Source organism: Sarcophilus harrisii, chromosome 3 (genome assembly GCF_902635505.1).
Source record: "Sarcophilus harrisii chromosome 3, mSarHar1.11, whole genome shotgun sequence".
Taxonomy (NCBI): domain Eukaryota; kingdom Metazoa; phylum Chordata; class Mammalia; order Dasyuromorphia; family Dasyuridae; genus Sarcophilus; species Sarcophilus harrisii.
The window spans coordinates 278,882,375-278,898,746 of NC_045428.1; the positions used below are offsets into that span (position 1 = coordinate 278,882,375).

Below are 16,372 nucleotides of genomic sequence, written 5' to 3' on the forward strand. Positions count from 1 at the left end.
TTATTGTTTCAGGGAATCACTGAATTTTGTTTGATTCATTATTTTTTTTCAAGGATTCTGTCATTTGGGTAAGACTTTTCATCTATTAGAATAAATTCATTCTTCCACTTCTTTCTTCCAGAGTTCTCAATTCATTATTTTTCCAATTCTTCAGTAATATCATTTTTTATCTCATTTTAACTCTTCCAGGAATTCTAATATACCTAGGTATATATAAGCCATACCTTTGTCTGAGGCTCTAGATCTATGGTGGCTGTGGAGTTACTTTCTTTTTCTAGCCTAGTGTCCAAGACATCCTAAGATCCATGAAATATATTTAACATTGGTATTCTCTGTTTATCTAAATGTCATAATTGATATTTGTAAATATATATATATATATATATGGACATATGAATACATAAATGCAACTGATATATTACCAACTTTACTTATTGAATTGGGACTTGCAGTCAGGACCGGGTGCTAACACATTTGAATGAAACAATGGTTCTTTGTTTTGTTCTAATGAGATTGCTTGGGATCCTTCCATTAGCTCTTTAATTGATATCTGTTAGGCCAAAGTGTTGGCAAGTTTCAAACTCACCTATGTCACCTGGGAACAGGATGCTGAGTTTTTCAGGGTGATAAGGGAACAACTAATGTTTGTAAAGGGCTGAAACTCTTGAGTTAATGCACTGAGGTCGGACAACGAGCACTTAAGGCTACCAGTTGGACAGTACTCTATAAGCATATGCTTGGAAAAATGGCCCTTCCCACTATCCTGTACTGGTTGTTGTATACAGAGAATTGTAGGAGGGACTAGGGGTGGAGTAAGACTAGCAGGGTCACTTCTGGGCAGGAGACCAAGAGGAGAGGTCATGGAGATTCTGCATCCATCCAATTCACTCCTACTTATAAAAACAAGGACTTTTGCTTATCCTGACTCTGGCTGACTTGGTCTTCACAAATGTTAGCTTGCAAACTTTCTGAGTCCCTAAACTGTGTAAACTGATCCCTACTTTCCAAGTAGGAAATTTGGTGTTTTATTGAGTCCCATCTGCCTGGTCAACTCAAAATTCTCTTCATGGGTTCTTAATTATTCTTGGCCTCTTGGCTAAAGCACTTCATCTTTTGGTCACTATAGCAAGGTTACATTTTAATGCAAGAGGGCTTCCTGGATGTGAGGGATATAGCCCTTAGGTCTTCTGGCCTAAGGTGAATGCTTTAGGCCTTTCTAGTGAGGGCATTCCAGTCTTCTTGATGGCCACATGTGTTTTGATATCCTGGGATTATCCTAGTTGAGGCATTTTTTTTTTTTTTTAATTATGAGTTCCAAGTTCTTTCCCTCCCTCTCCGTTCCCTACTTGAGAAGGCAAATTGATTTGGTGTAGATTATACATGTAGAGCTGTGAAAAACATTTACATTAGCCATGTTGTTTAAAAAAAAAAAAAAAAAAAACAGCCCCCCAATAATAAAGGTAAAAAAGTATGCTTTGATCAGCATTTAGATTTACCAGTTCTTTCTCTGGAAGGAGCAACCTTTTTCATCCTGATTGGAGCACTCTTAAAATTATTGGAGCTCAAAGGCCTCCAAGAGCCTCACTTTGGCCCATCCTTCTGGTTGAGCAGTTTATGTAGTTCTGTTCAAGTTCCTGGGTATCTCTGTTGGTCAGCCTAGGCTGCATACTTAACTGAAGTTTCTCTGTATTAATTACTTTTGATCTACTTCTGTTTTATGTTTTTTGAATTACATGTGTGGGAATTGGGCTACATACCTGCTCTTTTACTTGGGGATCTTCACTTGATGTTACGTGATAAATGCCTTGTTTTCCAGTTCATCAACTTTATGACCTGCATCTTCATCACTGGTGAGCCACACTCAGGAATGGCCCTGCCTTTGATCTCGTTATCTAGAAGAGCTTCCCTCTACATTTTATAATGCTAAAAACCCTTTGCCCTTAGCCTGTATTTACATCTCTATGCCTCATTCCTTCCACACCTGTTCTCCGTCTGCCAGAACTGCCAGGCAAACTGTGACTCCTGTCCTGGCAGGCCTCTTTTAATTAACCTTATAGTTTACCATTACAGCTTTATACTGTTCATTTCCTTGAATCCCTATCCCCATTGTTCTGTCTTTGCTCATACTTTTAGAACCCCCAACCCTGCAGTATTGTCAGTTCTATTTCCTCCCCTTTCTCTTACTCCTGTACAACTGAGCCATTACAGAAGTTCACTGACTAAACCCATTATAAAATGCACAACTGCACAACGATGCTTTCCTTCCTCCCTAATTCTGTATTGTGAGGAGTCAGGATACTGATGAAGGCTGAGTAGCAAGGATGAATTAATCTTGTAGTACACTGAGGTTTTGATGTGTTTGGTGAAGGATAATCAAGCCCTGAGGAGTTTAGTTCTCTTCAATTTGAAACACAGAGCCAAGTTAAATTATTCAGGACAATATGAGTCTTGTAGAACTAAAACATAATTGAAGACATAGGGGATTTATTATTGTCATTCTTTATGTAGAAAAAATGCCCCTTGTTTGAAACTGTTAAGTGGATAGTCTTCAACTGAAGCTGATTACTGGAGAAGAGTTTGGTATCCATGAAGGAAAAAACAAGTCAAAAACCCTACAAATAGTCTAAATAAAGATGCTGAGTGCAAAGGAAAATTACTTTTTTTGATTTGGTCTTCAGAGGAAGGGATACCTCGAACTTAACTTGTAGGCTGAAACAAGAAAAATGAATAAATAAATTGAAAGATAAATTGTTTATGCTAAATTTTTTCATGACTAAAACACAAACCTAGAAGACAATCAAACTTTAAAGAAAAAAAAATTAGCTTGCATCCAAAACTAATTAGAATTCTTCAAAGTAATGCTACAAGAGTTTTTTTTTTGGGGGGGGGGGAATCAAGGAAAGAGTAAAAAAAATTTAGAAGTTAAAACCATTTTAGGATGGCTCAAATAGAAATTAATAATAGGTAACTAGACTTCAAAACAAAGTAAGAAAAGAAAATAGAGTAAAATGTAATATTTCATAATAACCAATATGAAAAACAGATCAAGAAAACATTTAAAATTGTAGGCCTACCTGAAATCCATAACCAAAAAAAAAAAAAAAGAATTCGTATATATTCCAATAAATCATGAAAGAAAAACTACCTGAACATAGAATGAGATGGCAATGCACTCAATTCAACAAATATACCTAATGGAAAAAGCAGAAAAAAGGATAAATTAATGATAAGTTTAAAAACAAATGAACCTTAAACCCTAAGTTTAGAAAGGAAATAATGAAGAGAAGTTAAAAACTTGAGAGAAAATGGTAGCCATTTAGAGAAGAAAAAAGAATAGGATAGAGAGAAATATCATAACTGAATGTGAATACTTACCCATAAGAGAAAGATTAGCAAAATTGATTAGAAAGTAAAATCCAACAATTTGAAACAAAGACTAATCCAGAGTTAAAATAAGGGATTAGATCAAATTTTGTAGTTAGTAACTGAACAACAAAAATCTAGAGTAGAAAATATGACATCAGACAAGGAAACAGCAAAAACAAAATAGACTTTAAAAAGAACGGGACAAACTTACTGAAAGATAACAAATAATGAATTGATTTCAATACTTTACGCCATCAACACATTCAAAAATATTTAAAGGAAAAATAGTGAATTACACAGGAAAATATTTAATAAACCTGTAAGAGTGAAGATCATAAATTTCTGCAATCTTAAATTTTTTTCAAAAAACATCTTAAAGATTGAAATAGAAAATTAGATATGATAGAGCTATGACAATTATTAAATAAAAATAGGAAGTCCTATACATATTTTTTCAGCACTTCTGGCACCCTTAAAAAGCAATCATCCTACATCTCAAAAAATGTATGTGCATGCTTTATTGACCACAGTGCAAAAGATTATATGAAATGAAAAAGTTATTAAAATCAAATGCTAAACTATAATCCTAAACATTTTAACAAATCAAAATAATTTCATCCAAGTTGAGCACAATCATCAATCCACATTAAAATTTTTGTGGAAATGCAACTAAAAATACCAGAAAACCCACAACTATCTCAATTAGATAAAATCATGAAAAGTCAAAGATTAACAAACTGAAAACTAAAAAAAACCACTGAATTCATAAGTAAAGCTGGGAATTATTTTTTAAAACAAAATAGATAAATCAGCTTGAGGACAAGCAAACTATCAACATAAATGAAAAATCAATTCATATGAATAAAGAGCATAAATGAAGAAATAAAGGATATAATGAAAACATTTTGCCAATTATATACCAGTAAAACTTAATTTAAGTGAAATAAATATTTACAAAAAATGTAAATCACTAGACCAACAAATAGAAATTTTAAAGAATCTAATTTCATGCCAAAAATGAATAAGCCATAAGTTAACTTCAAAAGAAAAATATTTCCTGGATCAGACAGACTCATAAATCAATTCTATCAAACATTCAAAAAACAATTTCACTACATAAAACTGCAGAGATAGCAAAAAAAAAAAAAAAAAAAAAACTTACTAAATTCTTTCTATGACATAGGATCTATATACAAAGCAGGGAGACTCAAAACATGAACAAAACATAATAGACTATCATTTTTAATCAACATTGATTTAAAAATATGAAATTTAGCAAAAAAGGCTAAAACAATACAGATACACTATGACTAAGTTAGAATTGTACTAGGGATGGAGAGTTTATTTACTATTAGGGAAACTATCAACTGAATTAAACATCAGAAAGAAAAATGTTAAATTACTTGATGAAGTCAATATATACTGAAAAACCTTTTTGAAAAAAAATATAATACCCATTTTTATTTGAAACACTAGGATAATTGAGTATTTCCTCAAAATTATAATACATGCCTAAAACCCCAAACTACCATAATAAGAACTGAAGATAAACTAGACTTTTCCCAATAAAATCACAAGTGAAACAAGGAAAAGAAATTAAAGCTACTACACCCCTCAAAGCATGTGTTGCAAACCACTTCTTTCCTCAATCCATCTAGATTGCCACCTCCTCTGAAATTTTACACTGCAGGCTCTTTCTCTCCAAACTGCACGTCAGATCTCAATGTCACCATTTATCTTTGCATTTGGAAGAATTTGCCTTTTTCTTTGCTAATGCTAATTCCTTTACTTCTTTCCTTAATCCAGTTCCCTCCTTTCTCCTCCAAGAGCTCATTGACCACTTTATTGTTTAATCTTTCTTCATTTTCAATGTTTACTTATCCCAGGGACTCTTTTTCAATTAACTATAAATGTGCCTAGATCTACCACATCCTAAAAAGAAAAAGAAAAACATTTGTCCCTATTTTCCCCTCAAGTTTTCATCCCATATCTCTCCTACCTTTTATAATCACACTTGGGGGAGGGAGAGGAGGGAAGAAATAACTTTTTTGGCTCCATTACTCTCTTCTCAAATCTTTTAAATCTAGCTTCTGTTTCCACCACTGAATTAAACTATATCTATCTAGACTTAACAATTATCTCTTGCTAAATTCAGTGGCCTTGAGACAAAGCCAAGGTGACAGAGTAAAGGCAGAAACTCACCTACCCTCCTCCTCCAGCCACTCCAAATTCCTTTAAATAAAAGACTCTAAACTTTTTAGAGTGTCAGAACACCCCGAATGATAGAGCAGATCATTTTCCAGCCAAAGATCAGCAGAAAAGGTTTGTGACATCAGGGGTAGAGTATAACGTGCAATCCCAGCACAGACCACACCTACACAACCCTGGTCCCAGTCCTAGTTCCAATAAAACGGGATCTCTGAATCAGCAGCAGCACTAGCAGTTTCCAGATCTCTCAGCTCAGAGACACCAAACATGACTTGCAGATCCTTAGAAAAGGTTTGTCAGTAGGATGAAGCGCCCTTGGAAAACCAGTAAGCCAAAAGTGGGCATGGATAGTGGTGATGGGCAGAGCTTCTAGAGGGATCAGTTCAGTAAGGTCTTTTTATTAACACTAAAGGACTGTTGCTTTAGCACATTAGATCTTAAAGATGCAGTGGGGTGGGGACACTCCTCACAGTTCCAGGTTAGAAAAGAATGCCTGAGATCCAATCCCTAGAAGGATCTCTGAAAAGAGTTGCACAAAATCCCTGATTCTTGGGACAATGCACCCTCCCACACTAGAAACAGAACACTACTTTAACAAAGAGTTAAAAGCCAAGTAGTAGACTAGGAAAATGAGCAGATAACAGAAAAAATTTTTGATCATAGAAATTTTTGGTTTCTATTGAAAACCATCAGAGAGGCATCATATGTAATGGGGATAAACTAGAACCATTCCCAATAAGAGGTTGCCCACTATCACCAATACTATTCAATATTAGAAATGTTAGCTTTGTCAGTAAGAGAAGAAAAAGAGGTTAAAGGATTTAGAATAAGTAGTGAGGAAACCAAATTATCATTCTTTGCAGATGATATGATAGTATACATAAAGAACTCTAGAGAATCAATTTTTAAAACTATTAGAAAAAATCCACAATTTTAGCAAAGTTGCAGGATACAAAATAAATCTACATAAATCCTCAGCATTTTTATACATCACCAACAAAGTCCAACAGCATGAGATACAGAACAAGTGGGAATCTATCTCCCAAGGGGAAGTAAGGAATTATATGAACACAACTACAAAGCACTTTCCACATAAAGTCAGATCTAAACAATTGGAGAAATATCAAATGCTCTTGGATAAGTCAAACAAATATGATAAAAATGACAATATTGTCAGAATTAATCTATATATTTAGTGCTCTACCAATCAAATTCCCAAGAAAATATTTTACAGACCTGGAAAATATAACAAAATTCATCTGGAAGAACAAAAGTTCAAGAATTTCAAGGGAATTAATGAAAAAATGCAAATGTAGTTGGCTTAGCTGTACCAGATCTAAAACTGTATTATAAAGCAGCAGTCATCAAAACTATTTGGTATTAGCTAAGAAATAAAGTAGTCAATCATAGGAAAAAAAGTCAATAACTTTAGTAATCTAGTGTTTGACAAATCCAAAGATCCTAGCTTTTGGGATAAAAATTCACTACTTGACAAAAATTGCTGGCATAAAGTTATGATATATGAATGCTATAGAATATTATTGTTCTATAAGAGATGATAAGTAGGATGGTTTCAGACAGGCCTGGAGTGACTTGCATGAACTGATGCTAAGTGAAGAACCAGGAGATCATTGTACAAAGCATCAAGATTATATGATGACCAATTCTGATGGAAGTGGGTCTCTTCAACAATGAGATGATTCAGACCAGTTCCAAAGGTCTTGTGATCAAAAGAGCCATCTACACCCAGAGAGAGGACTGTGGGAACTGAGGGTGGTTCACAACATAGCATTCTTACTCTTTTTGTTGTTGGTTGCTTGCATTTTATTTTGCTTCTTTGTTTTTCCTTCGATCTAACAAGACCATTATTAGGCATGAATCTCAAAAGAGATTTTTTTTTTTTAAAAAAAAAAGGACCTGTATATACAAAAATATTTACACAGCACTCTTCTCAGAACAAAAAATTGAAAACTGAGGGGATGCCTATCCTTGGGGAATGGCTAAATAAATTGTGGTATGTAATTATGATGGAATATTGTTTTATGGGAAATAATGAGCAGGATGCTCTCAGAAAAACGTGGAAAGTTCTACATGAACTCTCAAGCAAAGTGAAATGTACTGTGTACAAAGTAATATCTATGTCCTGGGATGATCAGCTGTAAATGCCTTTGTTATTCTCAGAAGTACAATGATTCATGACTACTCTGAAGGAATTATGATCACAGAGAAGGAATTGATTGTGTCTAAATATAGATTGAAGCATACTTTTCTCTCTTTTTTGGTTTTAATGTTTTTCTTTATTTTTTTTTTAAGGGAAAGATCTGTTTTCTTCTGCAACATGTCTTTTATGGAAATGTTTTCTATAACTTTACATGTTGTTTCTTAATGGGAGTTAAGGGGTGGGGATAAGGGAAGAGAATCTGGAACTCAAAAAGTTTTTTTCTTTTTTCTTTTTTTCAAAACATATACCCTTACAACCTTGAGTTCCAATTTTTTTCTTCCTCCCATTTCTCCATCCTTCCCTTAGACAGAAAAAAATCGAATATATGTTAAACATGTGCAATTCTTCTATAGATATTTCTACATTTATCATTCTGCACAAGAAAAATCAGTTCAAAAAGGGAGGAAACTCAAAAGTTTTAAAAAACAAATATAACTTTTAAAATGTTTTAAATGTAAATGAGGGGAAATATTAAACAAACAATTTAAAATACAAAAAATATTTCAATGACCTTTTACCAATACTCATCCTTCTTGATCTTTCTGAGCTGACATTGTTGTCCTGATGGATACTTTTCTGTTCTTGAGTTTTCATAAGATTTTTCTTAGTTTTCTTAAGTAACTAATTCTCAGTCTCCTTTACATAATCACCATCCATCCTCTGAAACCTTTGTGTTGGTGTACCATTGGATTCTATCTTGGATTTATGTCTCTTTTTATTTTTCTTTGGCAATTTTAGGTTCCATCATATCATCTATGAAAATGAAAAATCCCAAATCTACTTATCTCAAACCTCCTGTGCTTTAGGCTTACATCTATAGCTGCTTGCTAACCATTTCTACTCATGTATCCCAGAGGTGTTCCAAATCTAACATTTCTAAAAAGTGTGAGTTGGAGGTTGGTGAAATAATCATGTTATCTCATTTGATTCTGGGAAATAGACACTTTTACCCCTGTTTTACAGTTGTAGAAACTGAGGCAAACAAGTTTAAATAACTTGCCCAGGTCATATTGTTATTGAGTCTACAATTGAAATCAGGTCTTCCTAAATTTAGGTTGAGTGCTCTATTCTCCCCTGGACCACTGTCCCCCAACCCCTTATTGATTTCCCTTACATGACTTATTTTAGTTCATGGATATCTCTTCCATTTCTGATTTTCAATAACCCTTTATACTCTGAATTACATGATATAATCTCTCCAGTCATATTAGAAATGTCCCTAGATTGGGTTATAGTTTCTCTTTCTCTGGCTTCCCTCAGAATCTCTAGAACAGGCCTGGGTACACAGGAGGTGCTCAATAAATGTTGGAAAGCCAATAAAGTAGATAAGGAAGATGTGCCTGGTAGGAAATAGATAAGTTCCAAAGGTAGGGAAGAAGAGTTTTCATTATTTCTGCAAAATCTATCCTTCCTTCTGTTTCTTTGGAATCACCAGCATTCTTCTAGTCACCCATGTTTGTACCTCAGTCATCCTCAAGTATAGATATGTATGCATATAGGATATGATGTTTCAAAATTAAGGGCATTCTGTTTTAATTACATGAAACGCTTTTAGTTTAATATTGTGAATTGTGTTACACAGTAAGAATTGAATTATATAACAGATGTTGAAATGTACAGAAAGCCCACATTTGGTTATAGAATGCAAATTCATCTTCTATGGCACTGCATTAAGGTACCTTTTATTATCCTACAGAAAGTATAAGTTCATATCAAACATTTCCAGCATAATGTATCTTTATTTTTAAGTATCTGAAAGAGCATAAACTCTTTTTTGCAGGGGGGAGGGGGAGAAGATCAATTGAGGTTAAATGATTTCTCAGGGTCACATAGCTAACAAGTGTCCGAGCTCATATTTGAATTCGGGTCCTCCTGATTTCAGGACTAGGGGCACCTAGGCTAGGCACTGCACCACCCAGCTGCCCCTGAGGTTTTGCATTTGTTCCTGGATGTAAAAGGGACCCAGTGGAATTTAACATGGTTGGACCTATTTTAAGAAAATCACTTTGGTAAGTAAATGGAGTAGAGAGAGAGAGGAATGTGACAGGCAGACCAACCAGCAAACTATTACAATAGTTCAAATATGAGAAGACGTAGATCTTCACTAGATTGGTAGCAATGAGAGAAGAGAAAATGGTCATATTCAAGAGATGCTGCAAAAGTAAAAACAGACTTGGACAACAGACTGGCTATCAGGTGAGAAATAGTGAGGCTGACATCTACATTGTGAGCTTGAAGAGACTAGGAGAGGCCCCTTCTGCATCAGAACAAAGCAGTTTTACCCCCTGGAGGTTTGCACAATCCAGCACTGATCCGGAGAGATCAGCTCGTTCAAGATTTGCCCAGCAGAGATTAGCATGGCACATGCCAGGTTGCAGCGACTTAAATTGGCCATTTTGAAATTTATATATCGAAGGTCCAAACGAGAAAGATCAGCCCCACTGAAGTTTACACCCTGGCAATGCAATTCTGACTTGGTTGGCATGGCTAGCAGAAACCAAACAAATTCCTTTCGAGATAGTGGAGAATGGTTTTCTGGTGGACAATAATAAAGAAGTTACAAAGTTGGGGAAAGTTTGGGAAAAAAAGAAAGAGTTCAGGTTTGGACATGCTGAGTCTACAAGACTAGAAGAATCTACAAGACTACAAGTCTAGAGGTCAGCAGAAAGGTTAAGAATGGATAAGTAGAATCAAGAATCCTTAATATAAAAATGATCATTTGGTCCATAAAGGCTGTTGAGATCACCAATATAGAACCAAGAGAGAGTAGTGTCTTTTGCCCCAGTTTTCACATCTCTAAAGTGAGGGTTTACCCTCACCTATCTGTGTTGTTGTTTAGAAAATTTAATCCAACCATTACAGAGAACAATTTGGAATCATGCCTCAAAGGCTATAAAACTGTGCATGCCCTTTGATCCAGCAGTGTCATTACTGTGTCTGTAATCCAGAGAGATCACAAAAAAGGGAAAAGGACCCACATGTGCAAAAATGTTTGTAGCAGCTTTTTTTTTTTATGGTAGCCAAGAATTGGAAAATTGATGAAGAGGCTGATTTTAGAAAAGCCTGGAAAGTTTACATAAAGTGATGCTGAACAAAACAAGAACCAGGAAAACATTGTACACATTAATAGGAAGTTTGTGCGATGATCAACTATGACAGACTTGTTTCTTCTTAGTGGTTCAGTGACCCAAGGCAATCCCAATAAACTTTGGATGGAAATGCTATCTGCATCTAGAGAGAGAACTATGGAGATGACCAAATATAAACCAACATATGCTATGTTCACTTTTTTTTTCTTGTTTCTCGTGGTTTTTCCCTTTTGTTTTGTTTTATTCTCTCCCAACACAATTCATAAGGAAACATGTTAAAAATGAATGTATGTGTATACCCAAAAAAAAAAAGCTGCTTTTACATGTAACCTGGGAAAAAATTTTAAAAGAAAATATATCCTAAACTGTAAGTCACTGTACTGATGTGAGTTATTTCATCTTTGTCAGCTCAGTGTGTGATGTGTAGCTAATGTTCCATTGAACTGAATATTATTAAAAATTTTTTAAGTGTCCTATAGTGCCATAATCACAGAAGAATGGTCTAAATGAGTTATACATCAAAAAATAATTTGCTGAGTCAGACCTTTGGTTTTTTTTGATCAGTGATGTGTGCTACCCATCAAAAATGGAAACTAAGTTTTAAGATCCTTTTCCTCCATAATACCTGAGATCATCAATTCTCTTTCATTTTTTTGCTTTACAAGGCAGTAGGACACACAGGCACTAGAAATTTTTAATTAAATGGCTATAATACTAATTATGAGATGGGGTGGGTAGAAATATAGACAGGATCAATCTCAATAAAACTTCAAGGTGGCCTGGACATCCAATTATTCCCCCTACCAACTTTAATTCAAAGGTCTGTCTTACCTTCCTAAGAAAGGAAAGGAAAGCAGAGTATGAAAACTACACACTTACTTTCAAAAGCAGAAATGAAATGAATGCCAAATAAGATTTTATATTTGTATATTACTAATCTTCTTCTAATAAATTCATAACCTTTAATAAACTAGCTTTTCTTTCAAGTAGACTTCTTATAAATAGATTCAGGCTAAGGCTGCTTATTGATTTTTTAAATAACATACAAAACATTTTCACTAAATAATTACTGTGAGGAATGAGTTTTTGATGATGATGATTTAAAGATTAAGTTTAGTAGAGTTTATTTAAAGTAGAGGTTTTAAGATAAATTAAGAGTTTGAAATTGGAGTTCCAAATTAGTTCACTAATAAGAGGAAAAGTCTAGAAGTTATTTTTGTGAAGGATTTAAAAAACCTTCCATTTTGTGCAGTATTATTTTACATTTAACTCTTATCTTTATCAGAGAAACATCATTTTAAAATTATCAAGCTTTTACTGACCATAAGAAAAATATGAAAATATATTGTTTGGGGGAGAAAATCCTTTTTGTTTCCCTAATATGATTATTTCTTAACATATTAATTACCAAATAATTATGGAATAATTAAAGCTGAAATAATTTGTCTCATGGTAACATTAAAATATCTTAAATATTCAAATATCTTTAAAAACTTATTACTATGCTTAATACCAACTTATGTACATTTAAAATGCATTTCTCAAGCTAAGCTGGAAACTATTTAGATTATATCTGTCTTGGAAGTAGTATTAAATTTAACTTTACCCTGACCCACGTGGCCCAACATTTTCCTAAAAGAGTAATAAAAGATCTGTTAAGAAACAAAGCTATTCTTTTGCCCTAATAAAACTGATCAACTTAATTTTAGATAAAATGTTATTTGGGGGAAAAAAATTGCCTTTTAGAAAGAACTGCAAGTTTAAAATACAATGACAACCCTCTATTCAACTTCAAAGCTTTTAAGCAAGATTCAACAGCTGGTTTTATTTACATATTTATGACATACATCAATGGCCTATTTGTCTTACAACTCAGTAAATCCAATACTATAAACAAGAGTATGTGTGAACAAAAATGATAGTTCCAAATTTTAGTCAAGTTGAAACAAATTTTCATAAGAGCCTAAAAAAAAAACCCACTCTGGACCCCCAAAAAAGCAGCCTTTTAAAAATTGGACTATTTTTAAATTTTCTTCCTAAAATTGAATGTCAGCCATAACTATTACAAGATTGGAAAATTTGCAAAAGCAAATATAATATATGCAAATCTAATACATGCATGGCTAACATATTTACTCCTTGCCCTTAAAGTCATATTATATAGGCAAATTGGAATAAATATCATGGTATTGTGTATAAATCAAGGCACATCCTTTTCTTGTGCTTTAGGAACAGTTCACCTGTAACTTTTTTTTTTTTTTTAAATTGTGCATTTTACAATTGTTCCAAACACTTGAATTATAATAATTACATTGTAAGTAATAGTTTTTTAGGTGGAGCTACCAAGGCTACCTTGGTGATTTTGGAAAGGTGAGAGGTTGGTAAACTTGAATACAGATGTTAACATTTCCAAAAATATATACCCTTGAATAAATGTAATTTTCAGCTTCCATGTAATCTATTTTTTATTGAATTCATTTTCAACAATCAGATGGGTTACAAATGAATAATATTTTTTAGATTAGTACATTGTAGTGAGGGCTGCAAAGAATTTGTTATCACTGAACTTGACTATTACGCAGTATTCTTGTAACTTATTGCATGTGTTGGTGGCTATTCTGTTTCTAAATTGATTCAGTTTTGCAACTAAATTAAGCAATTAAACATGATACGATGGTTGAAAACATTAAATCTAGTTTTGACTTGTTCATGCTATAGCAAAAGAACAAGACTTTCCACTTATTGTACTAAAGTTAACATGGAAGGATTTCCTCATTAACAATGTTCAATTTCAACAATGACAAAGCTCTCCACCCTCAGGGTCAATTTCCTTGCCTTGAAGAGATGGCAAAACAAGGCCTATTTTGCTGGATCTACTATGCAATTTCATGGCAAAAAAAAAAAAAACTAGGACAAATACTCAGTTATAGATTGCCTACATAGTTAAGTACAAACTTGATTTATAACCATGTGGCTTAATAAGTGCTTTAAAATGAAGAGTCCTGGACTTTTAAGGGGGTTGAATTTAAACAGTAAGACACAAATCACAGATTTAAAGACATTAAAAACTAATATTGTACACAATAGTACCTAGAGACACTAGTAAAATGCTTTAGTATCTGAATTTTCTTTTCAATCTGTATAAATAGGGCAAGTCAAATCAAAAAATTTTATCTTCATATTTTGATGATAAAAGGACAGCAAACCCAGTGGAGAAGTATCCTTCAAAATATACATTCAAAATAAAGTGAAACCAGGACTGAAACTGTACCATTAAATCCATTAAAAATCATACCATGATAAACAATTAAATAGAAAGATTTGTTTCCAATTTCTCTATACTAGATGACTAAAATTAGGGAGGAAGGAGAGAGACAGAGACAGAAAGTGAGAGACTTCTTGACAGAACCTACAGGCTGGAGAGACTATTTAGCAATGCAGATAGAATGTCATCAAGCAGCAAAAAACCTTGAAATAGGGACTCTGAGCTGTAAGTCATATGTTGTAAACATGTGCAAGTTTATGGCACAGGAAGAGTCATCACCAAAATTTCCTCTACCTCCATTACTGTGCTCACTCTGGTTCTGAAACATGTGCCACCTCAACTTCCACAGTTTCAATAGCTTCTGTAACTTCAGATATTTTCTGTCCTTGCTGCTGTGCCAGTACATAATTAACTACTTGCATAATACTTTGGTCCGAAAGAGTTGACACTGATGCACATTCCTCAGTAGCTGCAACAGCTTCAATGGCTTCAATGGTTTCTCCGGTCACTACTACAGTCTCAATTTCCTGAGGACCACTGCTTTCTTGTTCTTGCATGCCTGATGTTAAGATGCTAAAGGCATGTTCCACTTGAGTTCCCTGGTTATGAAACTGAAGGGTATCTTTCTCCAGCATAATCTTGCAAGGCACATAATCCCTGTGAAATTTGGTCATGTGTTTTCGAAGTGTTCGAGCATCAATATAAGCTTCATTGCATACAGGACAGACATAAGGCCGTTCACCTGTGTGTGTTCTTACATGGCGTTTCAGGGAACGTGCATCAGCCCAAGCAACCCCACATGTTAAGCATTCGAATGGCTTAACTCCTACAGGAAGAAAATAAAAGGATATATTAGTGACCAGGAAATTATTTTAACTTATATAGGTACTCACATACAGGCCTAGTTTTAAGATTATAGAAGCTTATCTTGCTTTATAACAGCTGACAGATAAAAACAATCAAGGACATTCTCCCGTATTAAGAGAACAATGGTGGCATCTTTGGAGACTAAAATGGGAAGCTGAATGAAGCAGGGAGCTGACTTTATGGTGGAGACATACTCCAAAACCACAAATGACATAAAATGTGTAAACATTAGTAATTAACACTGATACTCAGAATTGCTCTTGACTGTAATTTTCTTCTTTCTCAATAGTATTTTATTTTTCCAATTACACATAAAGATAATTTTCAATATTCATTTTTGTAAGATTTTGAGTTCTAAATTTTTTTCTCCCTCCCTGCTTTGGATTTCCCCTTCCCCAAGATATCAATTAATATGATATGGGTTACACATGTACAAACATTTTAAACGTATTTCTTCATTTTGACTACAATTTCCAAAAGTTTTAGTACTTTTTTTTGTCAAATCATTGTTTTGTCCTTCCATTTCTCTACCTAGATGGCTAAGCACTAATATGTAACTCATTAGTATTTAAAACTCAGAATGTCCAAAACAAGTTATTACCTCTTTATATTCTCTTCCTATGTCTTTTTCAGTTGATGGTATCATCATCCTTCTCCAGGTTGGTAGCTCTGGAGTTTTCCTCAATACTAGTTCCTATTCTTCCATTACCACTGGTCTAATCAATTGCCAAGTTTTTTTAAATCTATCTCCACACATCCTATTAAATATACTCTCCACTCAGTCATCACTCTTGTTCAGCCTCCTCATTGCCTGTCACTTTCCAGTTAAAAAAAAAAAATCTATGGCTCTCTACCCTTTTTAGGATAAGACACAAATTCCTCAGCCTAGGTCATCTAAATCTCTACACAATGTGGATACCTTTTCAGATTTATTTCATGTTACACTCCCCATTCCTTCCCACCCCACTCCCTTCACATACTATGTTTCAGCCAACCTGGTGTAAATAAGTTAAGTTGTTCCTTGAACTCAACATTCCATCTGCCCGTTCTGTGTCTTTGCACTTGCCTATCCCCTACATCTAGAATTCACTTTCTATTCATCTCAGAAGCTTTGACTTCCTTTAACGCTTAAGTACCACCTCTTACTCAAATTGAACTTGAAGCTTCCTGTTCCTCCCAATTAGCTCTTTCTTTTCGCAAACTGCTCTGTATTTACTTCTTTGTGTACAAATTATTTATACCCAGTAGAATATAAACTTTGAGGGGAGGGATTATTTTATTTTTTTCTTTTTCAAACCTCCTCTTATTATCATTCCCACCACAGTACCCAGCACAGTGACAGTGTTATAAATAAGT

The 16,372-nt window shown here is 34.1% G+C and overlaps 1 protein-coding gene across 3 annotated transcripts in view; it reads right to left on the minus strand.

The window, feature by feature from the left end:
• Nucleotides 1–2,310: 2,310 nt before the first annotated feature.
• ZBTB11 (zinc finger and BTB domain containing 11) overlaps nucleotides 2,311–16,372 on the minus strand; it is a 32,871-nt gene continuing 18,809 nt past the window's right edge. Inside the window, exons 11-13 of one of the 3 annotated variants that reach the window (XR_004232975.1) lie at nucleotides 14,444–14,975; nucleotides 3,146–3,191; nucleotides 2,311–2,709 (exon numbers count right to left, since the gene is read on the minus strand). Coding sequence is in view for 2 of the 3 variants with exons in the window: in XM_031959608.1 (XP_031815468.1) it covers nucleotides 14,458–14,975 (518 nt within the window). In the remaining variant the exon portion in view is untranslated. Of the gene's footprint in view, nucleotides 2,710–3,099; nucleotides 3,192–12,690; nucleotides 14,976–16,372 lie in introns of those variants that run through there. The other 2 variants (XM_031959608.1, XM_003763533.4) reach the window with 2 other exon arrangements.